The sequence below is a fragment of the Hyaena hyaena genome, unplaced genomic scaffold, assembly GCF_003009895.1.
Source record: "Hyaena hyaena isolate Hyena2069 unplaced genomic scaffold, ASM300989v1 scaffold_451, whole genome shotgun sequence".
Classification (NCBI taxonomy): domain Eukaryota; kingdom Metazoa; phylum Chordata; class Mammalia; order Carnivora; family Hyaenidae; genus Hyaena; species Hyaena hyaena.
In genome coordinates this window covers 480,947-501,057 of record NW_024081080.1, presented here as the reverse complement: position 1 = coordinate 501,057, position 20,111 = coordinate 480,947, and the positions used below count along the sequence as shown (strand labels likewise).

The window sequence follows — 20,111 nt, the reverse complement described above, 5'->3', positions numbered from 1 at the left end:
CGTCCTCCATCTCTACCCCTCCCCTGATCACGATCTCTCTCTCTCTCTCTCTCTCTCTCTCTCTCAAAAAGAAACATTAAAAAAAGAACTGTGACAAGGTCTCACATCTCCTGACTCAAGCTAGTGCTCTTTTTTTTTTAAATCCAGATTTCTGGCTTTTTAAAAATTTATTTTGTTTTATTTTTTAAAGTTTATTTTGAGGGGGGAGAGAGAGAGAGAAAGAGAGAGAGAGAGAAAGATAGAACAAGCAGGGGGTGACAGAGAGAGAGAGAGAGAGAATCCCAAGCAGGCCCCGCACCGCCAATGCAGAGACCTATGTGGTGCTTGAACTCACAAACCCATGAGATCATGACCTGAGTGGAAACCAAGAGTCTGACCTTAACCAGCTGCACCATCCAGGAGCCCTAGTGTTCTTTTCACTGTATTAGACTGACTTCCAGGGTCTAGAAAGGACTGAAAGTTGCCTTGAACTTAGTAGTGCTACCAACTCAAATCTACTTGGGGCTAAACCTAAAGACTTTAGTCTGGGGTACACTTTATGTAAAAGCACTTAGCTTGGTGTCTGGAAAAGAGTAGGCTCGTATCAAAGGTTTCTTGGGGAGCCTGGGTGGCTCAGTGGGTTAAATGCCTGACTGTGGCTCAGGTCATGTTCTCTCAGTCTGTGGGTTAGAGCCCACATCAGGCTCTGTGCTGACAGCTTAGAGCCTGGAGCTTGCGTTGGATTCTGTGTCTCCCTCTCTCTCTCTGCCTCTTCCCTGCTCTCGCTCTGTCTCTCTCAAAAATAAACATCAATCAATCAATCAATAAGAAAGCTATATATAAAAAAAGAAAGGTTTCTTAACTGAGATTTTTTTTTTAAATGTTTTATTTATTTCTAGGAGAGAGAGAGAGAGACAGCGTGAGCAGGGGAGGGCCAGAGAGAGAGGGAGTCACAGACTGAAACAGGCTCCAGGCTCTGAGCTGGCAGTCAGCACAGAGCCCGACGCGTGGCTCGAACCCACGAACCGCGAGATCATGACCTAAGCGAAAGTCGGACGCTTAACCGACTAAGCCACCCAGGCGCCCCATTAACTGAGAAGATTTTTAAAACCGGTGACAGTGTTGGGAGGGTGGTACTGGCTTCTAAGAGAAGGACCAGCAATCTTTCACAGACGCACAGAAGGAAGGGCTTGGGGAAGAGGGCTACCAAAACTATGTACATTCCATACGTGTCTGTGAAGACCAGAGACAAGTAGAGGTGGTGCTTTCTGAGATTCCTCAAACTTTCTCATTGTTAGTTTTGTTAACCCTTGCATCTTTCCCTGTAGTTACTAGCAAAAAGAAAAAAAAAATATCCTATACAAACTCACGGTAGGGGTTGTGTGATTTTTCAGAGTTCGGCAGGATAAGAAAGAAATGGGGAACTACCTATCTCCGTTCAAATTAATAAAGCCAATTGGGCGGCAGGGTTGGGGGGTGGCACTCAGGTAGAAAAGTGGGCGGTGACGGCGAAAGAGGCAAGAGAGTCATACTCCTCTATGACCTTCAAGAGGAAAAAAGCAAGTCCTGAATGAGGAGCCAGTTGAGACCATAAACTCTGGGGCTACAACTGGGAAAAAGGCCTGTGCTGCCACCCCCTCCCCATAGCCTGCCATATCTGTTCATAATTCATCACTACAGTGGTTAGTCCTCTTTCCTGACCAATGTCTTTTCTATGTTCTAAGGCCACCTCGCTAACTCTGTCCCTTGACTAATGTATAGTCTTTTTAAAAAAAAATTTTTTTTAATGTTTGTTTTTGAGAGAGAGAGAGAGAGAGAGAGAGAGAGAGAGAGAGCGCGAGCAAGCAGGAGAGGAGACACGGCTTCAGGCTCTGAGCTGTCAGCACAGAGCCTGATGCAGGGCTCAAACTCACAAACTGGGAGATCATGACCTGAGCCGAAGTCATATGCTTCTCCGACTGAGCCACCCAGGTGCCCCTAATGTATATTCTAACACTCCCACAGTAATAAGGTGAATAACCTTGACTTCCCCAGATACAAGCTTTAAAGTAGCCGTGTCTTTTACTATTGTACAGGTCCTTTAAGTCACCTTCCTAAATCATCTGGTCCTATGGGTTAAGGTCATTTTTGTCTTTCTGGGATTCCAAGCCATATTCTCATCTTAACAGTAAAGTATTTGTTGATTGATTTCAGAGTTTATAATCAAGTTGGGGAGACAATATGCCCTCAGGAGATGAAAAGCTATGTAACTGCAAGCACAAAATTAGAGAATACAAACTGATCTCATAGAGGTTCAGGAGATGCAAAGCAGGCAAGTGATCTGTCAGGTTGGGCTAGTCGGGGAAAGTGTCCAAAAGCATGTAGGTTTTGAGCTTTGAATTGGAAATTTAAGGAGGTGATGGACAGGAGTTGGTGGGGGAGGTGGACCTTTTGAAACAAATGCACATGGGAGACAATGCAAGATAGAACTCAAGCCAGGACATGTGCCTGCCCCACCCTTGCCATTTCCCTGGCTCAGAAGCTCTGTGCGATCTGTCACCACACCTGTTTCAGGTCGAAGAGAGCTTCTTGGGACCTAGTGGCCACAGGCCCTCTCCTCTATCAAATTCACCATTCCCACAGCACTTACCAAATACTCCAGGCTGTGCTACAGGAGGAAGAGTCATATACATGACATGTTTACAGGCATTGTGAGCAACTATGTCCCATGTCTCCAGTCTGGACCTCAGGTAGGAATACATGGTCTTCTATTTACCCTGTATAGGACATATGGAGCATAAATACATTTTGGAGTAGAAGGAGGCAGGAGTATATAGAACCAAGATGGTAGGTAACCTTACCATGAGTAGCCTAATATCACTTTGAAGGCTCAATGTACTGCTACCTCTAGAAAATGCTGAGTTGTATAGCTGTCCTTCCTGACAGAAGGAAGGCCTTGTCATCACACAGCACATATCAAGCAACACTGCAAATGGTACAATACTAGGCACGGCCAGAGAGAAAGTGCACATGATATGCTTATTAAAAAGTTGTCAAGGGCCGCCTGGATGGCTCAGTTGGTTAAGCGTCCAACTTCAGCTCAGGTCATGATCTCACGGTTTGTGGGTTTGAGCCATGAGTCGGGCTCTGTGCTCACAGCCCAGAGCCTAGAGTCTGCTTCAGATTCTGTGTCGCCCTCCCTCTCTTCCCCTGCCCTGCTCATGCCCTCTCTCCCTCTCTCTCTGTCTCTCAAAATGAAGCATTAAAAAAATTTTAAGTTGTCAAATGTACAAATATAATGTCATTCAATTTCTGATCCCATTCATTCTACCAACATTTGTTGAATGTGACCCAGCTAAGGGTCACAGAGATACATAAAACTTGTCTCTGCCCTCAAGGAGTTCAGTTTAGTGGAAGAGATGTATGTGTAAAGAAGTAATATAATATGGTCTGTGCTGTAAAACACAAGCCTGCACAAAGTGCTTGGGAATGCAGAAAAGGGAGAACTCCACCTGAGGGGAACAAGGAAGGCTGAAGAGGAGTGTTCCAAAATACGAGACTTGGGGAGGGGACGGTCATAGGGAGGACACCCCAGGAGGTGGAGGGATAAAAGGGTATGGCCTTTCCAGGAAACGGTACAAAATTCTGACTGGTTGTAACTTAGTGTGCCCAGTGAAAGATGAAGCAGGAAAGGTGGGAAGTGGCTTGAAACTGAAGAGACTGTGTGTACCTTGCTAGAGAGTTTGAACTTTTATCACATAGGCAATAGGGAAAATCAAAGGAAGTTTTAAGCAGGGGAATGCTATGGTCACAAATAAGTGTTATGATCCGAGTTCCCCTGCCTCCTAGCTGCGACTTTGGGTATGTCACCAAATCTCTAAGCATTAGTGTCTTCATCTATAGAGTGGGGTTGATAACGGTACCTGCTTTACAGGGTTGATGTGAGGAGTAAATGAGCTACTGTATGTAAAGCAATTAGCATAGCGCCTGGCACATAATAAGTGTTCCATACATTTTAACCAGTATTACCAGGAGTGTTTCTTAGAAGGGTGACTTTGTTGGCAGCATGGAACATAAACCATAGTGGGGGAAAGACTGACGGCAGGAGGTGCGATTAAAATGATCTTGCCATTTAATCCAGTGATAAACAAGGTATGGAACTGCGATCTGGATGTGAGAAGTTAAAGAGATGAAAAGGCAAATGGTATTGTAGCTTGGAAGACTGGATGGATCAGGACAACTATTAACCAAATTCAGAGAGAAGGGTAGCCAGAGCATAGGGGTGTGAGTGAAAGGACGGATGAGTTTAGTTTGGGACCTGTTGAATGAGAAGCGAAGCCGCCCAAGACGGGGGAACCTGAAAAATATCAATACTTAAGGGGAGCCCAGAAGAGCCAGTGGAGAAAACTGATTGGTCAGCGACCCCACAATAACCGTGAATTGCACTTGGGGGCTCCCGGGGGGTGGAGGGGGAGGTAGAGGAGACACTATCATCAGCACGTATTTATGTTACACAAGCCCGTCCGTTCTTTGCTTCTTGCCTCTCTGTTTTCGGCTTCTTGTAGAGATCACATTTTTCCCTCTCGCCCTCTCTCCACTGAAAGAGGGAAAGGTCCAGCACCTCGCAACGTGGTCACCTAGGGGACCCAGAGTCACACGGGAGGGGGTGGCAAGCGGGGAGAAAGAAGGAAAGCGACTTTTAAAGAAAAGAAAAAGTCCGCGACGACCTCTAATAATTAAAGTTCCACCTCCCCATATCCTGCCACGCCGCTCTCCAGCCGCCCTTATCGGGTTCCTGGCCGCGAAGTAGGACGGGAAATGTAGTCCTTAAGAGCGACCAGAGTGGCACGACTGAAGAACTCGGTTTCCCAACTGGCTCTCCAGGCGCGTGCGCAGATGGCTGCCCCGGCGAGTGGTAAACAGAGACGTCAGGCGGGGGCTGCGGCTCGGAGCAAAACAAAAAGGAAACCCGGGGGGCGGGGGGTGGGGGGGGTTGATAGGGGAATTGGTGCGGGAATCGGAGAGGCTGGGGCCGCGGGGACGTGGACCCCATTAAGAGTGGAGGGAAGGGAAGAGGCGGGGGGAGGGGCAGCTAGGGGAGGGGCAAGTGACGCGGGGGAGCGGGGCGTGGGGGAGGGCAGTGATCCGGGTGGAGGAAATTTGGGAGGAGTGTCCGGGGGGCAGCAACTTAAAAGGGGGAGGGAACCGCGGCTAAGGAGACGTTTGGTGATGGGAGCGCAATGTATGAGGGGATACGGTGCCTCAGGTTTAAAAGAGCAGGAAGCGGAGTGAGAGGTTGGAGAAAAAGTGTCTTCGCTAGGCGGAGGTTACAGGTGGTGTCTCGGAAAGAGCTCTGAGGCTGTCCGCTTGTAGTCAAGAAGAGGATCAGAGAACTGTGTAGAGGGGACAGCTTGGGGGCTAGCGTCCTGGGGCGAGGGGGAAGTTCGCGACTTTCTGAGGACTGGCAGGAATGTGCCTCCTGGCCCTCGGTGCTTCCCCCCTGGGGGGAGGCATCGCGAGGGACTGTGGCAGGCTCCTCTGAACGCTGAGCGGCGGAGGTCCAACTCCACGTATGGATCCAAGGAATGAGAATTCAGCCACAGAGGCTGCTGCGATCATAGACCTCGATCCCGACTTCGAACCCCAGAGCCGTCCCCGCTCCTGCACCTGGCCCCTTCCCCGACCAGAGCTCGCTACCGAGGCGTCCGAGCCGCCCGAGCCGCCCGAGCCGCCCGAGGTGGAGCCGGGTCTGGGAGAGAAGGTACACACGGAGGGGCGCTCAGACCCGATCCTGTTGCCCTCCCAGCTCCCCGAGCCGGCAGGGGGCCCCCAGCCCGGGATCCTGGGGGCTGTAACAGGTCCTCGGAAGGGAGGCTCCCGCCGGAATGCCTGGGGAAATCAGTCATATGCAGAACTCATCAGCCAGGCCATTGAAAGCGCCCCCGAGAAGCGACTGACACTCGCCCAGATCTATGAGTGGATGGTCCGCACTGTGCCCTACTTCAAGGACAAGGGTGACAGCAACAGCTCAGCAGGATGGAAGGTAACTATGACCCCCTTACCTGTGTCCCGATACCATCCGTCCCTGGGACCCTTAGCCTCCTTGCTGCCATTCTGGGGCCCCTTTTACACCCCCACCCCCAGAGACCTACCCTCAATCATCAATTACACAAACATTTACTTAGGACATAGTATATGGCACGCTCAGTGCTTGATGCTGGAGGATCGCAGATGAATAAGACACTGTCCTTGCCTTGGAGAAAATTGAATTCTCTGCTCACTGCTCAGCACTCCCAGCACTTTGGCTTGAGCTGCCCCAAACACTTATTCCCACAGAGAAGTCTTTATCCTATGTACAGCAGGAACTGTGTGGACTCCCCACATGAACCTAGCCTTCCCTCCTCCCCCACCTCCCACCCCAACACCTTTTCTCCCATTCCTGTGGGATTACTTAGATTCTCTGCTTGCCTCTCCATACCTCAAGGTAGAGGACTGTTGAAGAACTCCTCTACCCAAGAAGAGGGGGTAGAGTGGCATAGGGGAAAAAAAATGGTGATATTCATGGGGTAAGGTAGCTGATCTAATGGACCAGGAAAAAAAAAAAAAAGGCCGTAAGTTGCTACCTGCCTCGGTTTACCCTGTAGTGCTAAGAAACTCTCCCTAGTAAGGGGCTATCTAAGTCTGAGAGGGGGGAGAGTTTTCATTTACTGTTGAGGAATATTAGGTATGAAAAAAAGAAAGAGAAAGGGTTCTGACTTTAGAGTACAAGGTTGAGAGCTCCCTCGGCCTTCCATGAAGAAGCCGGGAGGAGAGATTTCACTAGCTGTGCTGGAAACTTGTCCTGAGAAATGTGGGGCTCCAATTCTGAAATGGGGAGCTTCAGCCCCTTGACATCCTGCACCCGCATAGGTGGTGAGATCTGCGTACCAGAAAGCACAGAGGGTTGAATGAGTAGTGAGTGGGTCCTCCCCTAGGTGCAGGAGATGGAGGGAGGGATCAGATCTGCAGTATTCCTAGGAGCTGGGTAGGCCAGAAAACAGGACAGCTGACTGAGACCCTTGGCACTATTTCTGGGTAGACTGCCACGCCACAGTCTCAGCTCATAAAGAGCTCCCCTCCTTGGACCCAGCCTACACAGCTGTTTTTTCTTTTCCCTTAGGTTCATTTTCCAGGGTAGAAGAAATAATGTGAGTTGTTAGTTATGCTGTGGGAGTGTAGTTCCTCCTTATAATTTACGCTTATTTGCGGCTTTTTAGTTTACAAAGTAGTTTTGAGATGTTTTGTTTTATTAATCTTCCCAGCAATTCTTGAGATTCCGCATTTTACATACTGGGAAACTAAGGTATGAAAAGGTCAGGAAGCTTGCTTTCATCTCATTAGAGCGGGGACTTGAACTCAGGTCTAACTATAAATCATATACTCTCTCTGCTAGCCCATGCTGCCAAATTCCCTTCATTGGGATGATGGCAGAGCCAAATCAGGCTGCGCGCTGGGCCTCCACGGCTCTCATCCCCCACCCGCGCCCCACTCCAAGGGGTAAGCCTCGCAGCCTGAACTGGCTTCTCCAGAGATGTGCCAAGATCACTCCCACCCTACTGGGGGCTGGCACTCATCAGAACAAGAAAGGTTTGTTTAGGTGGCTTGGGGAACAATTAGCAGTCACCCACCCTTCCAGCAGGTAAGAATTATAAGGAGCTGACCTCTCCAGGTAGGCGGTTGTACCATGTACTAGTTGTGAGGCCTAAAGGAGAGTGGATAGAAGAATGGGCCTCATGAGTAATGAGTGTAGAGAAAGGAACGGACTTCCTCAGCAGACTCAGAGTTAAAGGATGGAAGGGGAGGGGGGAGTCACAGTGCCAGAAGTCACGGCGGTTCTCAGTTACTAAGGATGGACGGTTACTGTCTAGGTGGACAAGTGGGATTCCTCGAAAGAACCAGGAGTACCAACGCAGCCAGTGTGGTTGGAATGCCATTACCGAAGGGTCCCAAGGAAAACAAGGAGTTCTTTGCCTAAAGAGCCCTGGAACAAGAAGCTACTTAAGTATCTTTTCCCAGGCAGAGGGTCTCCTTATCTGGAGAACCAGTGAGAAATCACTTCATGTGTTTCTGACTGTCCATAGCCTCAACCTCTAGTTTTTACTCCAAGCCCTTCCGGGCTCCTCCTGAGTTTCTAAACACTGAAGAAAAGCTCCATGTGGGAGGTCAAATGCCCCTAAGGTTGGAGATCTTAGGCAGAAATTCCTGAGGAGAAGTAGGGGAAAGGAGGTAAGAAAGAGTAGGGGAGGGGGGGGGGCGGACACAAAGGGATGGTGTAACTAGCCTGGGGCAACCAGTAGAAATAAGCTGCTCTGGGGGCTCAAGAAGCTACCAATCTCAGCTCCCTAGGCCCCTGGGAAAAAAAACAAAAAGAACAACAACTTATCTCTCACAGAATATCAGCAGTGAGGGAGTAAGGGAGAACAGAGGGAGGAAAGGAGGAAGGGAGAACATGGAGCTCCTAATACCGGAGGCCCTCCAAAGCCGATAGAGCCTCAAGGGGCCACCCACCAAAAAGGTAACTATCGATTATGTTACTGGCAGCTTGGCACTCTAAGGGGGGCACCGTTTGAGGGCTGCCTGACTGGACAAGATGGTCTGCACCCTGGGCGCTTGTACCTGATGTGTCTAATTGCATGAAATGGGAAATAATACAATATAGGTCGGGTAAGATGGTGTAGAGCAGATTGAAAATACCACACAAGAAATTTGGCTGCAGAAGTCAGGCAGCCAGCCACTTAATAGGAGAGAGGGGACTTCTGCTTGGTCTTGAGGAACTGGCAGAATGTATGGACGGGAGATCCGTCCTAGGACGAGGAATGTGCCTTGTGGAGTTGAGGCATGGTGAGAAGCCTGGCCTGAGTGTGGTTGAGGGTGTGTGCCCAGGAATCGGGAGGAATCGGGAACAGAGGAATCTGCGAATCCTATGGAGGGCTGGGGCTCGGGTGCCCTGGTGGGGGGTAGAGTGCCATCTCTGCTGAGGGTCTGGCCCCTCAGCCTACTCAGAGAACTGGCTCAAGACCGGGTGGGTCAGTCTTGGGCTGGTGTTCCACCACTTTCCTGTAAACGCCACCCAAGCCTCCGCTCAAGGAAAGAGATTGGAGCTGTGGAATTCTCTTTCCCCACCTAATCGTCACTCTTGCTGAACCAGGAGCACCTCTCCCCAGTGACCACCAGCACCAGACAGCCCCTCAGAGACCTGGCGGGAGTGCAGTGCTGTGAGCTTTTCCAGAGCAGGCCCTGTGCCCTCTGCAGTAGGTTGTTACTCAGGCTGCCTCCTGGGCCCTTGTGCCCAAAAGTCTGGAGCAGAGGCCGAGCGGCTTGCCTTTGGGTGGGCACTGTGTATGGTCTCCCCCCCCCACTTCCCTGCCCCTACCTTTGCCTGCTCTCCTCTGGATTTGGATAGCTCTGAGTTTTGAGGAATGCCCCTGCTGTGTCCCAGCGTCCTTTGAGACTGGACTGCTGGTCACTGACCTCCCCTGCACGTACCTCATGCCCCTTTCCTGCTGCCTCTGCCTCCTCCAGAACTCGATCCGCCACAACCTGTCCCTGCACAGCAAGTTCATCAAGGTTCACAACGAGGCTACTGGCAAGAGCTCCTGGTGGATGCTGAACCCTGAGGGAGGCAAGAGCGGCAAGGCTCCCCGCCGCCGGGCAGCCTCCATGGATAGCAGCAGCAAGCTGCTTCGGGGCCGCAGCAAGGCCCCCAAGAAGAAACCAGCCGTGCTGCCAGCCCCGCCTGAAGGTGCCACTCCGACGAGCCCCTTTGGCCACTTCGCCAAGTGGTCAGGCAGCCCTGGCTCTCGAAACCCTGAAGAAGCAGATGTGTGGACCACCTTCCGTCCACGAAGCAGTTCAAACGCTAGCAGCGTCAGCACCCGGCACTCCCCTCTGAGGCGAGAGTCTGAGGTGCTGGCAGAGGAGGAGATACCAGCCTCCGTCAGCGGCTATGCAGGGGGTGTCCCTCCCACTCTAAATGAAGATCTGGAGCTGTTAGATGGGCTCAATCTCACATCTTCCCATTCCCTGCTCTCTCGGAGTAGTCTCTCTGGCTTCTCTTTGCAGCATCCTGGGGTGACAGGTCCCTTACACACCTACAGCACCTCCCTCTTCAGCCCAGCAGAGGGGCCCCTGTCAGCAGGAGAAGGGTGCTTCTCAAGCTCCCAGTCTCTGGAGGCCCTGCTCACCTCTGATACACCACCACCCCCTGCTGATGTCCTCATGACCCAGGTAGATCCCATTCTGTCCCAGGCTCCGACACTTCTGTTGCTGGGGGGCATACCTTCCTCCAGTAAGCTAGCCACAGGGGTTGGCCTGTGTCCCAAGCCCCTAGAGGCCCCAGGCCCCAGCAGTCTGGTTCCCACCCTCTCTATGATAGGGCCACCTCCCGTCATGGCAGGTGCTCCCATCCCCAAGACCCTGGGGACTCCTGTGCTCACACCTGCTACCGAAGCTGCAAGCCAAGACAGAATGCCTCAGGATCTAGATCTCGATATGTACATGGAGAACCTGGAATGTGACGTGGATAACATCATCAGTGACCTCATGGATGGGGGCGAGGGATTGGACTTCAACTTCGAACCAGGTATGGCACTTCTTAATCAATGGTAGCATCTCACAACCTCTGGCCACCTCCCCACCCCCCCTTGATGCCCAGCTAGTCCCACGACCTGAGCAAGGGGGAGATTTAGAGCAAGGAGTAGCTGGAGCTCCTGGGGAAGTAGAGGGAGATTGTCTTAGTAGAGGGGCGGGCCCCTCAGCAAAGCAAAGCCCACCCCTAGCGGTAGTGCAGGAGACCTGTGGGGAAGGGCTGGCGCTGTTTGGGGGGCATGTGGACCTGAATGGTGGAAAGTTGTCACGCCCCACATCAGCCTCTTACCTCGTCTTTCGTTTTCTTCTTCCCACAGATCCCTGAGCCGTGGCTAGAAGCTTTGTCCCCTGCTTCAGAGGTGGAGCCAGGCGTGCCCATATCCACTCTTTACCCTTGACCCTTCCCTGGGAATTCGGGACCCTGCTTTAGAGCTAAGGTGGGGTCTGCTCACACGGGTGTTGATGAAATTAGATAAAACTGCCCCATATGGGAACTATGGGGGGGAGGGAGGGAAAGGGGTGGGGGAAAGGGAAACAGTTTATTCTCACTGTGCCAATTAGGGGGTGAGGCCCCCTCCTGGGAGCCTTCGGGGGGAGGGGGGCCCATTCCCACTCCCTAGGTTTTATAGCAGGGGTGGGCAATGCTGTTGGAAATGTGAAGTCACCAGTGGCCTTACCCCTGCCTTTGGGAGCAGGATTTTTTGTAGTCTTATCTGAGCTGGTCCAGGCTAGGTTGGGCCTGGGATTTTTATGCAGTGGCCCCCTAGGCCAGTGGTGTGGGGTGGGGGAGGGGGGTAGTAGGGACCTGGAAGGGCCAAGGTCTGAGCCCTGGAGAGGCTCACCAGGCTAAATCACCCTTGGAAGGCTGCAGATCACAGAAAGGCTTTTTATAAACATTTAAAAAATATAAACACAAACATAGAGATTTTTAACAGTGGCAAGGTGCTAGTGATGGGGAGAATGCTTTTTTTTTTTTTTTTTTTTTTTTTTTTCCTTTCTGAAGGCTTTGTCATAGTGACATGATACAAACACTACAGACATTACTCGGGGAAGCATGGGAAACGGGGAGAGAGAACTCCAGGCCAACAGAGAGCAGGGGGCAGGGGAGCAGCAGTGGAGAGCAAGGGAAAGAGCTCCAACGACAACGATGGGGAGATGTGTAGAACAAGGTCTGGGTGGAACTAGTTTAGAGTTTCCCTATGGAAAAAGCTAAGCCAGGCCCCCTCATTCACCTTGTGTCTGGGAGCGTGTGGCGTCCAGGGGCAGCCACACTCTTGCATGACCCACTGCCGGTTAGTGCTATGGTGGGAGAGTGCATTGAAGGCCTGGAATTAGTTTGTGGCCGGGGAAGGGGTGGAAGGGGGGGGGGAGAAGAGGGAAGGACTTAGGGTGGTAAAGTTAGGCACAGAGACCTCCCTGTTCCAGGCCCCTGACAGCTGTCCCTGCCCTTCTTCCCCTTGCCTGACTACAGAGGTTATGTGGAAGTGTGTGTGGTGGCAGGCAGGGGGAGGGGCGGAACAGGGACGGGGGAGCTGGGGAGCTTGGCTGAGGGTCTGGGAAATGAGCGGGACAGAGGGGAATGTGGATCAGGTTTACTAGCACCTGCCAGGGTGGCCATCTGGGGCTCCTTCTCCACCCCAGCCCCCAAAGCAGCCCCTCCCCCAGTCCCCTTTGCATTGTCCCCTCCCCCTCCCCTGCTGTGGGTTCCCATCATTTCCTGTGTCAGCGCCTGGCCTACCCAGATTGTATCATGTGCTAGATTGGAGTGGGGAAGTGTGTCAAATCAATAAATGAATAAATTCAATAAATGCCTATAACCAGCTCTGGTTTCTGCTGCCTTTCTGCTCCCCTCGGATAAGGGGGAGGGAGGGGGAAAGGCAGAGGACTGGAGGGCGGGACGACAAGGAGGCAGAGAAGTTGTGGGGGGGGGGGATTTCAGCTGGAGGAGTTGGTAGATTGTGGTGGGGGAGGAGGGAAGATGCCACTCAGTCACCAAACCCCAGCAGTGGTAGGTGGGCTCTGATAGGGCTGTCGCCAGGGGAGGTAGTTTGGTTGGAGAAGACCCCACCCCCTCCTCTGTCCCTCAAAGGCTCATTGTAGGAGACTTCACAGTTTTTCCTCACCCCCACCCATATGCTGCCCCCAGCCCACTCCCAGCCACCCTCAGAGCCTCCACGGTGCCTGGGGCATACTCAAGCCTTGGTACAGACCTTGGGAGATGGCGTCTTTTCTTGGAAAAGGGGCCTCATATTAAATTCCAGCAATTTCGTACCTAGTGTTAACTGCTGTCACTTGGCCACTTTATTTAGTTAGCGATGTCTATCCTTTCTACTGAAAACGTCTGCTCGGGTCTTAAAGGTCAGGCCCCTGCGAGGGGGAGGGGGCCCTTCTTCATCTGATCTTCCCGTTGATTTAGACTGGAAAAGGAAAAGGTCCACAAGTAGATAAAGAGGCCCCTACAGGGAAGCTTTCTACAAACTAGGACCAGAGACAGGTAGGTCTTGGGCGTGGATGTTGGATTTGGAAAGGAAATTCATTCCAGAGGGCCAAGGTGCAGGAGCCTTGGGTTGGCTAGTAGGGAGAGGGGAGTGTGGGGGCAGAGCACAGTTGGGGAGCCTTACTGGGATGTTCACAGTGGATTCGATCACAACTTTCTTGGCTTCTTGGCTTTTAAGCGTTTTCAATCGATTCTTCTCCATGACATCACATTGTGCACGCAAGTTGTCTAAGAACCAGGAAAAGGCACCCCCCCATCCCCCCTGCCTCTGAGGACTAGAGGTCTTACCTACACACCCCATCCCTCCCATGATTCCTGTGATCACTTGGAGTAACTGAGCCTAAAGCTAGGCTGAGGAGTGATCTGAAGGTGCCTAGGTTTTGCTCTTTTCAGCGCGAATTGGGTCACCAAGACCCCAAAAGAAAAGGATGAAGAGCAAGATGGAAACAACAAGGTTTTGATAGGGAGATATGTCAAGACAATGCTCCAGAAATGGGGGTGGGCGTAGGGGTGAGTGACACACACAGCCCCATCTGGTCTGAGCTAAATGTCCATCCTAAAGTGGGCCTAGGCCACATTCCCCTCGTTCTGGGATCCTGGGATCCTACCTCCCGTATCACATCATTCCCACTCTGTACAGACAATATACTATATCACCGAGCTACAGAAGTTCCTCTCCATGTGTCTCCTTCCTCCATCATGCTCCTTACCAAGTAGCTCAGGTTCTGGATTCTTCAGGAGGGGCACAAAAGCTTTGTAGGCATTCTCTAGTCGGGTTCCTGTGAACACAGCAGTGCGCTATCCCCAGCCCCTGTCACCCTGTCTCCGCCCTTCTAAAACCCAAGATATCAGGACCCTAGCACTCAACACTACCTTGAGCTGATGTACCTTATTTCCTCCCCTCAGGATGAACCCTAGGTGGGGGGCATTATGTGTGTAAGCCCACCCTATTGTCAGAGAGGCAGTGCTCTTTCTTAGGCTGACTAGAGATGGTCAGTTTGGATCTGATTGAGAGGACCCTATGCTAAGGACAAGGTTCACAATCCATTCTGAGGGCCTTGCTCTCTCAGGAGTGCTCCCAAGCCTCTACCTCGTGCTCCACGCTCCACCTTACAAACGTAGTATGTGCTTCGAGCTGTAAGAAATTTGCTGGCATAGTCTCCAGGAGTCTTCAGCACGAAAAACATCTTCATTGTTCCCGTTTCATCACACAAGTCAATGGTGTCTGGAGGGAGGCCACAGGGTAATTGGGGCAGCTAAGGAAGGAGAGTGGGAGCAAAAAGGGCAGTGATCCTATCTTTAATGGGTTGGAGGGAGCTGTTAGATTCAAAGAGCTCTCTTCTTGACAGTCAGAGGGCTTGGGAGCTAGAAATGACCCTACTTACTTCTGACCGTCTGCCGTCAGTCCCCTCCCCCAACTCCTCACCTGTTTTAGGCAACCCTACTTTTCTGCGGGTGTAATGCATCAACAGAAGGACAGAGCAATTGATATTGGCCAGAAACTGCTCATTATCTGAGAAGACATGAGACGGGCCATGCGGCCCTCCTCCAGTTACACCTACCATCCCTGTGATCTCCACCGCCCTCAAACCTCCCAGCCCTACACCCAGGCTCCAGCTCTGTGATGCCCCTCACCTCCATGTATGATGAAAATGAACATGCTGTCAAGACCTTCTCACTCTTCAGATAGGGGCCTGATGAGTCATTCGGAAGGAGAGTATTCTAAATGTCCCGGGGTGGGGGGGGGGTGTATGTGTGCAAGTGGGCCCATAGGGTTGGGGGTCTAGAAGGGTAGATGGATTACATAGGCTGAAGAGGCCCAGAGAGAGCTACTGGCAGTTGTGGATAACCAACATCCCCAGGGGTGGGGCCTGAGGCCTCAGTTGAGGGATTATGAGGTCAGAAGTGGTATGTGTGGCAGAAAGTGGAGTGAGAATAAGGAGAGAGGAACCTGAGTGGGATCTGTGAAAGATTTGCTGGGAGCGGGGGCACCCCGGTAAATCTAGTTCTTTTTTTTTTTTTTAAATGTTTTATTTATTTCTAGGAGAGAGAGAGAGAGACAGCGTGAGCAGGGGAGGGTCAGACAGAGAGGGAGTCACAGACTGAAACAGGCTCCAGGCTCCGAGCTGGCAGTCAGCACAGAGCCCGATGCGGGGCCCGAACCCACGAACCGCGAGATCATGACCTAAGCGAAAGTCGGACGCTTAACCGACTAAGCCACCCAGGCGCCCCTAGTTCTTTTTTTTGTTAATGTTTCTTTATTTTGAGAGAGAGAAAGAGAGAATATGAGCAGGGGAGGGGCAGAGAGAGGACGAGAGAATCCCAAGCAGGCTCCATGCTGCCAATGCAGAGCCTGCTGTGGGGCTCAAACCCATGAACCGTGAGATCATGACCTGAGCTGAAACCAAGAATCAAACGCTTAACTGACTGGGCCGCTCAGGCAGCCGGGTAAATCTAATTCTAAAATGCATCCTAGAAGGAGTGCAGGACACCTAGAAAAAAAGCCAAGTTTCTGGAACAGTCCTCTTCTCTGGTTCATTTGTGGTACTACTGCTTCCACATGGCGAGTCTACTACTCCTTTTTCCTACCGTGAGCACCATGCCTCCTACCCTTATTGCACCCCACGTTTCCCTTGCCCCCCACCCCAACAACAGACATTCTTGATGATTATCAACAGAAGCTTTATTTCTCATTGATTCGAGAATAATTGAAGGGTAGATGGGAAAGAGGGAGGGAAGGATGGAGGGATGGCGGGGAGAAACAATCCTGTGAGGAAGGAGGGCTGGGTTGGGGAAGATGAGACACGCCTTCAGGACAAAGGGCCAACTGGATGATAGGAGATGTTGAATGTGGGGGGGGGGGCGCGGGCGGAGTTATGGGGGCCACAAAATTCACAATCAGCCACAGGGGGGCGAGGTGAGCATTGGAGCATTGGACCCAGGCTGGTTGGATGAGGGGAAGTTAGTACAGTTTAGCACTGCAGGACTCTGGGGTTCTGTCAGGGTATCAGGGCTCCGGTTTCAGGTTTCAGGGTGTAACATGGGGGAGCCCAGTAGGGGCTATGCTGGCTGCAGGGGGAGCCCCCAGGCCCCTCCCCCGGAGCCCCTCCTTTTGGGGGAATCTCACTGACGTGGCAGAGCCATTCACTGTAGTCTGGCTGCAGACTCTCCGCCAGTCCCTTAGAGACTCCACTCCAGGCCTAAAGACAGATATCTCCAGGTCAGGGGTCAATTAGGGGCAGGGAGCAAAAGACCCAGGCTCTGTGCCAAGGGAGCGCTTACAACGTCTGCAACTACAGTGCTCACGGAAGGGACACACAGACTCTTGGGGCCCCCAGAACACTGTTCCCATCTGCCTCAACCAATTTATAATCAGTTCTTCTGGGTGTCGCTCTCCATCCAGCCCATCCCCCAATCGGTTGGCCACATCCTGACAGTTAGTGCAGGCCCCCTCCCTTTCCCTCTGCTCCCCACACTCTGTCTGACTTGCTGGCAGGCAGTCGCTAGTTGACAAACTGCAGTCCGCCTATGACAATGTTCTCACCGAAAAGTTCCCGTGGTATTCAGTAACCAGATCCTCTAGGTTCTTGAGGGTAGGAATCCGGGGCATCGTCCTGACAGAGGAGAAAGAGGGGGCAGGAGCACAGAGGTTACCCGTCTCCCAGCTCTCCCGGATGGAATGAAGGGATTCTGCGTTCCTTGGTCCCGCAGCTTCCTTCTAGCACCATGCCCACTGGAGTGACCCCTCATTCCTTACCGTCCTGCCCTCTACTCCTGGAGCCCCTGTGATAATCCTCCTCTACTATTTATTCCCAGCCCCCCCCCCACCTCATTTTCCTGGGTATCTGAAATCTCACCGTTCCAGCCAGCAGTACACACAGATAAGGCTAATAATCAATCCCATGGAGCCAAGGGGGATAAGCACAGCTTCCAGTACAAACAACAAAGGATTCTCTATTTAAAAAAAAAAAAAAAGGAAGAGAAAGAGACCTAACATTTGTAGCATTCCTACTACGTGCCAACGTTCGCAGAGCCCCAGCGTGGTGCCAGGCGCAGTGCTAGACAGTTTCCGTATACTTAATCTTCACGGCTCCTGATGGGGAGGAGCAATTGTTATCTCCATTTTACAGATGAAGAAACAGAATCAAAGAGGCTAGTGATAGGCCCCAGGTCAAAGAGGGAGTAAGGAGCAGAGGCAGGTTTAAACCCTAGATCTGTCTGCTTCCAAAGCCACCTTTACCATGCAGGGTTTCTGGGAGTGCTATAGGGGAATCTTATACATTCTGTATCGCCTCTGCCTCCTTCTCAACACCCCCCCCACACACACACACACACTCTAACAACATACTGACCCGATCGTACACAGAAAAGCCCTGCTACCTGGGGGCTGAGGTTGAACAGTGAGGGGAGATGGGGCAACCCGATGTTGGGGGCTTAGGGGTCGAGTGGCAGAGCAAAAGGCAGTGGTGCTAGAAAGGCTGGGGCGCTGGGCTTACGGGTGGGGGGGTGCCTTAGGCCCATCTTACCCTTTGAAGTATTGTTGCCCCAGTGGATCAGGCGGCTCCATTCGCTCCAGTGCTGAGTGCTTCCACAGAGTGGGTTATAGCGGCTCCGGACACGGAACGTGTAGAATTTCTGCCCATCCACGCTAGGCAGAGAGAAGCTATGTCTGTGGTCCACTAATTGTTCCTTGGGGAGAAAGAGGGTGAGGGAGAGACGGGTGTCTAAAACAGGAGGGAGAATTCAAACTGCTGCCCCTCCCCACATGTCATCTGGTTCTCCCCAGTTCTTCCCTCCTCTCTGGACTACTCAGGCCACACTGCTCCCTTCACTGAGTGGAATCTAATGCCTCCCCTCTAGATCCCCTTGAAGGCTTCCTTTTGTTTACTTGCCTATCAGGCATTGAGGGAAGTATGGGTACGGAATCGTTAATGGAAAGTCACCGATGATGATAGGAAAGGGAGTTGGATGACAGTGGACAGAGCAGAAGAACTGGGAGGCAGAGAACACGAGCTAGAGAGCAGGCCTTCCTGGGCGGCTGATTGAATACTCTCTCCCCCTTTGCTTGGCCTCAGCTGCTACATTCATAACCCCAGTCACTCACGGTCCAGCTGCGGTCCCAGTCACTCCGGTACTGCACAAGGTGCTCCAGACAGTGGTCCAAGTGTCTGTTACTCCAGGTCAGTTCCAGCTGGGATTCGCTCAGGTTGCGAAGCGTTAGGTTCTCCGGAGCCCAGGGGATCACTGGAGATATGTGTGTGTGTGTGTGTGTGTGTGTGTGCGCGCGTGCGTGCGTGTGCGTACGTGTGCGGTTATTCCCCTGGCCTAGACAAGTTAGGATCCTGAAGGTAGTGCCCCTGACCCTCCTCCCTTCCCTATCCTGATCCCTCGCCTCCTCCTTTCTGCCTCAGCACCCTTAAGGTGAAAGACAACCACTCCAGACACTCCAGCGGCCCACAATATTTCCCCGGTCCCCCGCAAAAATATCTCTGGATTCTTGACACCCTTTCCCCGTTACCCAGATTCTGCAGTTTCAGCCGCTGTGTGGACTGCCTCCTGGGTTCCTGTGGGTCCTGGAGCTGGACAACAAATGTTTCATACAGATGGATCTCCTCTTTTTGCAGCCAACAGCCAGAAGTGATCCCTCCAGAGAATATATAGTGGCCACACTCCTGGACTCTATCATCGTTGGAGTTCTTGTACCTAGAGAAGGGTTGAGAGGAAGAGGAACAGTGGCATAAACGGGGACTACAGATAAGACAGCCCAGCCTCCACTCCGAACCGACGTGTGACTTACCCCATTAGAAAATGGTGGGGAGGCTGAGATGCTGGCCACCCTCTTTCTGGGTCCCCACAAAGTCCCATCCAGCTCACCTCCTCCCACTCCCCTGTGCTATCCCCTCTTCCCGCCTCATACCAATAGTGCAGAGTCAGATTGGTGGGCTGGGGCTCAGAGCTGCTGTTCCAGGTACAATTCATGTACTCGACATTGAACACAAAACACTGGACCTCTGGGAGTGGCAGGGTGGAAACGCTGAGGGCCGCGGAGGGTGTCGCAGTCAGGAAGAAATCTAGGTTGGGGAGAAAATGAAGTGGGGGATGGGAAGACAAGACATGATGGTCAGAAGCAGCAGCAGCAGCAGCAGGAGGCAGAGAACCCTTCCCCTTTCCTGCTCCGCAGTACTCTTAAATTCCACCCGCATCCTTCTAAAGTCCCATGGCAGGTCCAAGCTTTCTGTACAGCCCCTTCCCACAGGCTCCCCTCTCACCAACCCCTTTCAGTCCCAGGTTTCCCACCAGCCGCGACGTCTTCATTCCCATTGGGCATGGGGACCTTCGAGGTCAGCCCCACCCCCAGCAGAGGCAGCTGCAGGAATAAGAGGGATCTAAGTGGCAATGGTGGCTTCAACATGGCGCTTGCTCTTCGTTCCCTGGGTGTCGACTGTCAGGAACCTGGGCCCCTCACCCATTACCCCTCCCCACCCACACATTTCCTTCTGTCATAGCTTCCGGTGGAAAGAACCTTAGAAACCAGGGCTTTGCAGAGGGTGTGGCAAATGTGTGCTATGACACAGGCTAAATCCTCTGGGAGATTAAGTGTTAATCTAATCTGTAGATGTACCACCACCACTGTAAAGTGGCATTGTAAGTAGAGACTGAGGCTGGGCATATAATACTGTCACAGACTCCAGAATCCTCAGGCCACCTAGATCCTGGGAAGGATCTATCTGTTCACCACCACAAGCAACACCATGACCACTCCCAACCACCTCCTCATCTACGTCATTTTATCCTGTAGAGTGGAGGGTCTGGACTTTCCTCTCCCTCCCGCGTTATGCTCCTTCCTGGGCTCAGTCACCCTGAAGCCCCGGTCAAAGCCCCACCGTCTTGGGTGGAAAGTACAGTCTTGGCTCCCGTGGGCACATGTATATCTGTCTTTCTTCTGATCGGATCCAAACCAGAAGACCCACCCTTAGCTGCCGTCTGAACTGGATCCCCGTTGAGACTGGTGAGGAGCTGTGACTTAGGA

General features: G+C 52.2%; 3 protein-coding genes across 8 annotated transcripts; 1 reads left to right on the top strand and 2 right to left on the bottom strand.

Moving 5' to 3' along the window:
- The first annotated feature begins 5,156 nt into the window (after window positions 1-5,156).
- On the top strand, window positions 5,157-12,404 carry FOXO4 (forkhead box O4). The gene is made up of 3 exons (XM_039253344.1): window positions 5,157-6,001; window positions 9,520-10,579; window positions 10,902-12,404. Exons 1-3 carry the CDS (start codon window positions 5,531-5,533, stop codon window positions 10,907-10,909), a joined length of 1,539 nt encoding a protein of 512 aa, XP_039109275.1. The 5' UTR covers window positions 5,157-5,530; the 3' UTR covers window positions 10,910-12,404.
- Window positions 12,405-12,857: 453 nt separating this feature from the next.
- Window positions 12,858-14,905, bottom strand: CUNHXorf65 (chromosome unknown CXorf65 homolog). 4 transcript variants are annotated; one of them, XM_039253368.1, is made up of 6 exons: window positions 14,717-14,905; window positions 14,508-14,594; window positions 14,172-14,306; window positions 13,792-13,860; window positions 13,206-13,309; window positions 12,858-13,001 (listed from the first exon to the last, which is right to left on the bottom strand). In XM_039253368.1, exons 1-6 carry the CDS (start codon window positions 14,739-14,741, stop codon window positions 12,894-12,896), a joined length of 528 nt encoding a protein of 175 aa, XP_039109299.1. In that variant the 5' UTR covers window positions 14,742-14,905; the 3' UTR covers window positions 12,858-12,893. The 4 variants fall into 4 exon arrangements, with proteins under 4 accessions (XP_039109299.1, XP_039109300.1, XP_039109301.1 ...); XM_039253369.1 differs by lacking the exon at window positions 13,792-13,860; XM_039253370.1 differs by lacking the exon at window positions 14,508-14,594 and having other exon boundaries at window positions 14,172-14,337.
- An 837-nt stretch (window positions 14,906-15,742) lies between these two features.
- IL2RG (interleukin 2 receptor subunit gamma) lies at window positions 15,743-19,537 on the bottom strand. Of its 3 annotated transcripts, none has more exons than XM_039253392.1 (8): window positions 19,355-19,537; window positions 18,999-19,152; window positions 18,600-18,784; window positions 18,186-18,325; window positions 17,608-17,770; window positions 16,939-17,035; window positions 16,626-16,695; window positions 15,743-16,281 (listed from the first exon to the last, which is right to left on the bottom strand). In XM_039253392.1, the coding sequence occupies exons 1-8, from the start codon at window positions 19,491-19,493 to the stop codon at window positions 16,081-16,083; spliced, it is 1,149 nt and encodes a 382-aa protein (XP_039109323.1). In that variant the 5' UTR covers window positions 19,494-19,537; the 3' UTR covers window positions 15,743-16,080. The 3 variants fall into 3 exon arrangements, with proteins under 3 accessions (XP_039109323.1, XP_039109324.1, XP_039109325.1); XM_039253393.1 differs by having other exon boundaries at window positions 19,379-19,537; XM_039253394.1 differs by having other exon boundaries at window positions 19,351-19,485.
- Between the last annotated feature and the right edge of the window lie 574 nt (window positions 19,538-20,111).

Bases quoted from the DNA above. Each gene is read 5' to 3' on its own strand.
- FOXO4 (XM_039253344.1), top strand. From the start codon at position 5,531: ATGGATCCAAGGAATGAGAATTCAGCCACAGAGGCTGCTGCGATCATA. The intron at 6,002-9,519 runs GTAACTATGACC...TGCCTCCTCCAG, and splicing joins ACAGCTCAGCAGGATGGAAG to AACTCGATCCGCCACAACCT.
- CUNHXorf65 (XM_039253368.1), bottom strand. From the start codon at position 14,741: ATGTTCATTTTCATCATACATGGAG. The intron at 14,307-14,507 runs GTGAGGAGTTGG...GCCTCCCTCCAG, and splicing joins AGTAGGGTTGCCTAAAACAG to ACACCATTGACTTGTGTGAT. The intron at 13,861-14,171 runs GTAGAGGCTTGG...CTGTGTTCACAG, and splicing joins GGTGGAGCGTGGAGCACGAG to GAACCCGACTAGAGAATGCC.
- IL2RG (XM_039253392.1), bottom strand. From the start codon at position 19,493: ATGTTGAAGCCACCATTGCCACTTAGATCCCTCTTATTCCTGCAGCTG. The intron at 18,785-18,998 runs GTATGAGGCGGG...ACCCTTCTCTAG, and splicing joins AATCTGACTCTGCACTATTG to GTACAAGAACTCCAACGATG. The intron at 16,282-16,625 runs GTGAGAACATTG...ATCTGTCTTTAG, and splicing joins AATACCACGGGAACTTTTCG to GCCTGGAGTGGAGTCTCTAA.